At 34.8% G+C, this 5,253-nt stretch overlaps 2 protein-coding genes across 2 annotated transcripts; both read left to right on the top strand.

The window, feature by feature from the left end:
- Window positions 1-2,324: 2,324 nt before the first annotated feature.
- On the top strand, window positions 2,325-3,489 carry LOC120165337. Its single transcript, XM_039174883.1, has 2 exons — window positions 2,325-2,732; window positions 3,057-3,489. Exons 1-2 carry the CDS (start codon window positions 2,341-2,343, stop codon window positions 3,163-3,165), a joined length of 501 nt encoding a protein of 166 aa, XP_039030814.1. The 5' UTR covers window positions 2,325-2,340; the 3' UTR covers window positions 3,166-3,489.
- A 740-nt stretch (window positions 3,490-4,229) lies between these two features.
- LOC120165413 (LOB domain-containing protein 16-like) lies at window positions 4,230-4,733 on the top strand. Its single transcript, XM_039174937.1, has 2 exons — window positions 4,230-4,319; window positions 4,416-4,733. The coding sequence occupies exons 1-2, from the start codon at window positions 4,230-4,232 to the stop codon at window positions 4,731-4,733; spliced, it is 408 nt and encodes a 135-aa protein (XP_039030868.1).
- Window positions 4,734-5,253: the final 520 nt, after the last annotated feature.

Raw genomic sequence — 5,253 nt, 5'->3', positions numbered from 1 at the left:
TTTCGTCATATTAAATCATTTTTGTGACACAAATCAAATATCACCTTTTTATGTTTTCTAAAAAATGATGAATTAAATTGTCACAAATAAAAATTGTTGATGACGAGCCTGTAATGTCACTAATTAACATTAAATCGTCACAATAATAATTCTTCACTAATACTTTCATTGTATCAGTGATGACTTTACACAATGTCAATATTTTATCTAAACATTTTCGGCGAGAAGATCGATCCGACATATTCGGAAAACAAAAGGTTTTATGAAAAGATGGGAGTCGCTATCACTCATTTTTAAGGTGAGATTGGAACACCTAAAATCAAGTAAATTTAATAAAATAATTTTATTTTTATAAAAAAATACCACATTTGCTCTGCGAAATCAGAAATCGGGTTTGAGAGTCAGTTACGCATAGGGAAAGATTAACACCCCACAACACCCAAATATTTTACCTAGTCAATTACCAAATTTTAAAATTGGAAATTTTGAGTTCGGAATTTCATTTTTTTTTAAAAAAAATATCAATATGTATGCATTTTTTTAAAAAAGGATGCCCATTTACCAAGATCAATTACGATTTCCCCAAGCAAAAAAAGAAGCTTCATTACAAATCCCAATAAATGAACATTGCCTTAATGATTTAGAAATCATGATGTGTGATTTTGAAAAGGATGTTGATTTACTTCGGGAATCAATAGCTGTCACCCCCGGGAAAATGCGGAAGATACACTACTAACTCCCTAATAAATGGACATTGCCTTATTTTGAAAACGTAATGCAATCAAACAGTCGGTTATTGAACTTAATTATATTAAATGAATTAATTAAAGACTTCCCTCTAACTTAAAGGAGCAAATTTTGAAATTAAATAACATAGAGGATTAAATCTGAAAATGTAGACTCTAATATTAATCCAAATCATTTTTAATAAATTATTGAAACAAATAATTAAAATGAAACCTCGAGCAAAAGTGAGGACCAAATTTAAAATTTGCCAAAATTAAAGGGACTAAGTTTGAAATTAAGCCTAAAATGAAGGATCTAATATTAATCCTAATTAATTTTAATCAATTATGATTCGAATAATTAAAATGGAATGTCGAACAAAAGCGAGGACCAAATAAAAAATTCTCCTAAATTAAAAGGATTAAATTTGAAATTAGGCCTAAAGTGAAGGCTCTAATTATTAACCTAGTAAATTTTAACCAATAATTGATTCGAATAATTAAAATAGAATCTCGAGCAAAAATGAGGACCAAATTAAAAATTCTCCTAAGTCAAAGGACTAAACCTAAAGAGAATAATCTAGAATTAAGACCAAAGTACTGTAAATATAAATCTAAAGGTTTTATTTAAAATCTAAAATTCTAGGACTAAATTTAAAGAAATTGAAATTAAAAACAAAATTAAAAGCAATTAATAAATATAAAGGGACTAAATTAAAATAAATTAAAATGCAAAGTTGAAATTAAAATTCATCAAAAAAGGGCCAAAATAAAAGAAAACAGAAATTAAAGCTCAAATTAAGAAATTTCAGAAAATTAGAGTTTAAAGGACTAAAATATAAATGCTGAAAAGTAAAGGCATAGATTAAAATAACATAAATTTAAAGGGAAAAAATGTAAATAACAAAAATAAATCAATTGAATAAAATTAGAAGCTAAGGGTTAATTTTTAATTGTTACCTAAACCATAAATAACGCGAATCATACCCCAAGGCGAGTCATCTTGAGGTCGTAAAATGATTCGAATATATTTTTTTATAAGTTAGAAGTTAGTAGTTAGCGGTTAAATCAAAATTTTACCGAGACTACAAATAACGCGAATTATACCCTAAGGTGGGTCATTGCGGGGTTGTATTGATATTTAATATCAAATATAAATAACAAGGACTAAAATGTAATTAAATGCAAAAACATCATCCAATTCAAAAATAAATGGAATAAATTAAAAAGGGTGACTAAATCACAATAAGATAAAACATAGAGCTAACATCAGAATAAAACGAAAAGAGCATTCAATGACCAAATCGAAGCAATCATAAAACAGATAATTGAAATTGATGAAATATAAACTGAGGAGACCAGAATAAAAAATAAAAAAGTGAGCAGATTGTAAATAAACAGTGGCCAAAATAAAAGAAATGCAAGATCCACGTCAGATTCATAATAAATTAAAAAAAGAAAAGCAATCGAGGGACCAAAATGAAAGAATACGCCTAAATTATAATGGCCTAGACAGAAATATCCCAAAAATGCTAGATATAACCTATACTACCTAATCTAACCTAAAACTAAAACTAAACTAAACATATAACACTCATCTCTTCCCTTTCTTCCTATGCGTGCGGACGCTCAAAGAAAACCCCAAGGACACAAGACCATCGCCGCGCTTGGTGGCCACTCCTGCTCCGAACTGCACCGTCGGAGGCTCAGGTACACCCTAATGGAACCCAAACGTAAAGCTCCTCTCCTCGCCCCTCTCGTCTCCTTCAACCGAACCCCCAAACGCCATACATGGGATACGTTCCTCCATCCGACCACCGTCCATGGTGGTCGGGTCTGCTACAACTCACCTACAAACGAAAAGAAAAAGAGAACTTCCCCCTTTTTTGATCTAAACCTAAAAAAAACCTCCCAAAAGAGAAATAAACCCCCAAACGACCCAAAGACTCTCGGCCAAACACTTTCCGACGACGACGCACTCTCCTCTGGCGAGAAACGACGAACCAGGTAAGCAAACCCCCCTTTTGATTCTATTTAAGCTTCGAAAGAACGAAAAAAAGCTTCTTCAAAGGTTTCAATACCTCTAAAATGTTTGGTATATTGCTTTGGAAAATGTTCTCTTTTTTTGGTATTGTTATTGTTTTCTTTCGAATGGGGAGAAAAAAGTGTTACAATCTTCTCTCTGTGGAGAAAGAAGAGAAAATCGGGGGAAAGCAATCGGCCCCTTTTACTTTCTGATTTCTCCCTTTTTATAACCCCCATATTAGAGCAAAAAATCTACATCTTGTTTTGTTTCCTTTGTATGTTGATTTGGTGCTGACTGGAGCGTAGGGTCTCGATGGAGCTGCTCATGTGGCCACGAGATGTTGTCGTTGAAGGAGAGCCATCGTTGGGGGGCCTCTGCGTGAAAGGGGGGACCACATTGCTGCTTGGAGACTGATGTGGCGTGTGCTTCACGTGGGAGCCTGCTGGGGCTATTGGAGGCCTGTTGCATGCGTGGGATAAGCTGCTGGATGTGAGGAGGGGCAGGACAGACCACTGGCGCGTGACTCGGGTGTGCCAACGTGGAAGAAGAGAGCTTGGCGGCGACTGTCCTTTTCTTAGGGTTGCTGATAACCCCAAAATATGTTTTGGGCCTTGGTTGGTGGGCTCAGAGTTTGTAATGGGTCAATGGGCTAAGTGGCTGAATGGTCTGTTTGTAAATGTGTTAGAATGATGGGTTTTATTTAGAAATGAAATTGAGTTTGTAAATGGATTACTTTGATATAATGGGTTAATTTAATTTGTAAATGGACATTTAATTTGGAATGAGTTTAATCATTTGGGTATTTGGTTTAACTTAGGCTTTATATCTATGAGGAATATGTATGGTTTCAAGCCCAACTAAGCCTAATTAAGTAAAGGTTTAAATTCATCATTCACAACTAAATTTCTTCCCGGCCCCCATCATATGCATACTTCCACGAATTACTTTTACCAGTGCCATCAAAGCCACTTGAATTAATTTGACCTTAATGCACAACATCTTTCAAATGGTCTTCGATCGTCTCTAATCCGATTTGAAATGTCCATATAAAATTAGGGTATTACAACCGTTATTCGTTAACTGTGACGAATACAAAAAATCACCATGTTTATAATATTGCATAAAAACCATTATTAAATGTTCCCTTAGAACCCTACATAAAGGCCCTTCGATGCCTTCCCATTTACACTTCTTATAACCCTAACTCTTTTGGTTTTGCCCCATTTTTCTATAGCACAGTCTCCTAGTGTACTCGTGTGCTCTCCAATTCTTTTATGATTGCTACTCTTGTTTCTGCCATGGCGTCATCATCTAGCACCGCTACCGGAACTGGCTCACCTTGAGATGCATGCAAGTTCCTGAGACGAAAATGTGCCTCCAACTGCGTTTTCGCTCCTTACTTTTACTCGGAACAAGGCCCTGCGAGGTTCGCGGCCATTCATAAAGTGTTTGGTGCTAGCAATGTGTCGAAATTATTGATGCATGTCCCGGCTCATGATCGTTGCGAGGCGGTCGTCACCGTTGCTTACGAAGCTGAAGCTAGGTTAAGAGATCCCGTTTATGGTTGCGTTGGTCCGATTTTTTCCTTGCAACATGTATGTTGTAATTTTAACACTTTTGTTAATACAGATTCGTATTCTAATATTGTATTGATTTTTTCATAGGTTGCATGGCTGCAAGCTCAATTAATGCAAGTGAAAGCTCAATTAGCACAAAATAACATAGAAGAAAATCAACGGCAAGGAAACCTTTGTGGTGTGAGTTCCATCCCAAATTATCATTCAAGCTATATGAACCCAATCTACCCACAAAGTTCACTTGAGTATGTTGAACTCAACAGTGATGATAGCATGAACCTTCAAGAAATACAAATCAGAGAAGAGTTCTGTAATTTCCAGGGTTTCCCTAAGAAGAATATATCATATAATAATGGTGATCTAGGTGAGCTTCAAGCACTTGCCCTTAGAATGACGAGGAACTAAACCGATATATCGTTTTTGGTTTTTTTTTGGCTTAATATTAAAATAAGTGGTCAAACTATACAAATTTTCTCATTTAGGTATCTAAATTACTTTTTGGTTAATTCAGGTGCATAACGTTTCTAACGTTACATTTTTAGGTGTTTGAACGAACACCACTATTAAATGACACGTGTAGCCAAATTTTTAAAAATTTTATTTAAATTTAAAAGCTTAAAATTATATTTTTAAAGAAAAAAACTCAATTTTATAAAACTACAAAAGAAAACTAAAAAACACCACCCTCAATTTCGATTCCTTTTTCACCGTCGGTCACCACCAACGCTGATAGTCGGCCGAACAACCAACTACGTGTGACCGAAAAACCACCCAACGACCAAAACCTATTACTTTCGCAATTGGTCGAACGCACAACGATGTTTAAATGTAAGATTTTGTGATTGTTGATTTTTGTCGCTATTGCCTATTTTCGTTGCAATTAGAGGTTGGATTATGAGGTTTCGGTTGTTGGGTGTTCGACCGA

This window comes from Hibiscus syriacus, unplaced genomic scaffold (genome assembly GCF_006381635.1).
Source record: "Hibiscus syriacus cultivar Baekdansim isolate YM2019G1 unplaced genomic scaffold, ASM638163v2 tig00111582_pilon, whole genome shotgun sequence".
Classification (NCBI taxonomy): domain Eukaryota; kingdom Viridiplantae; phylum Streptophyta; class Magnoliopsida; order Malvales; family Malvaceae; genus Hibiscus; species Hibiscus syriacus.
The sequence above is the reverse complement of the archived record's forward strand: the minus strand, read 5'-3'. Positions and strand labels throughout refer to the sequence as shown.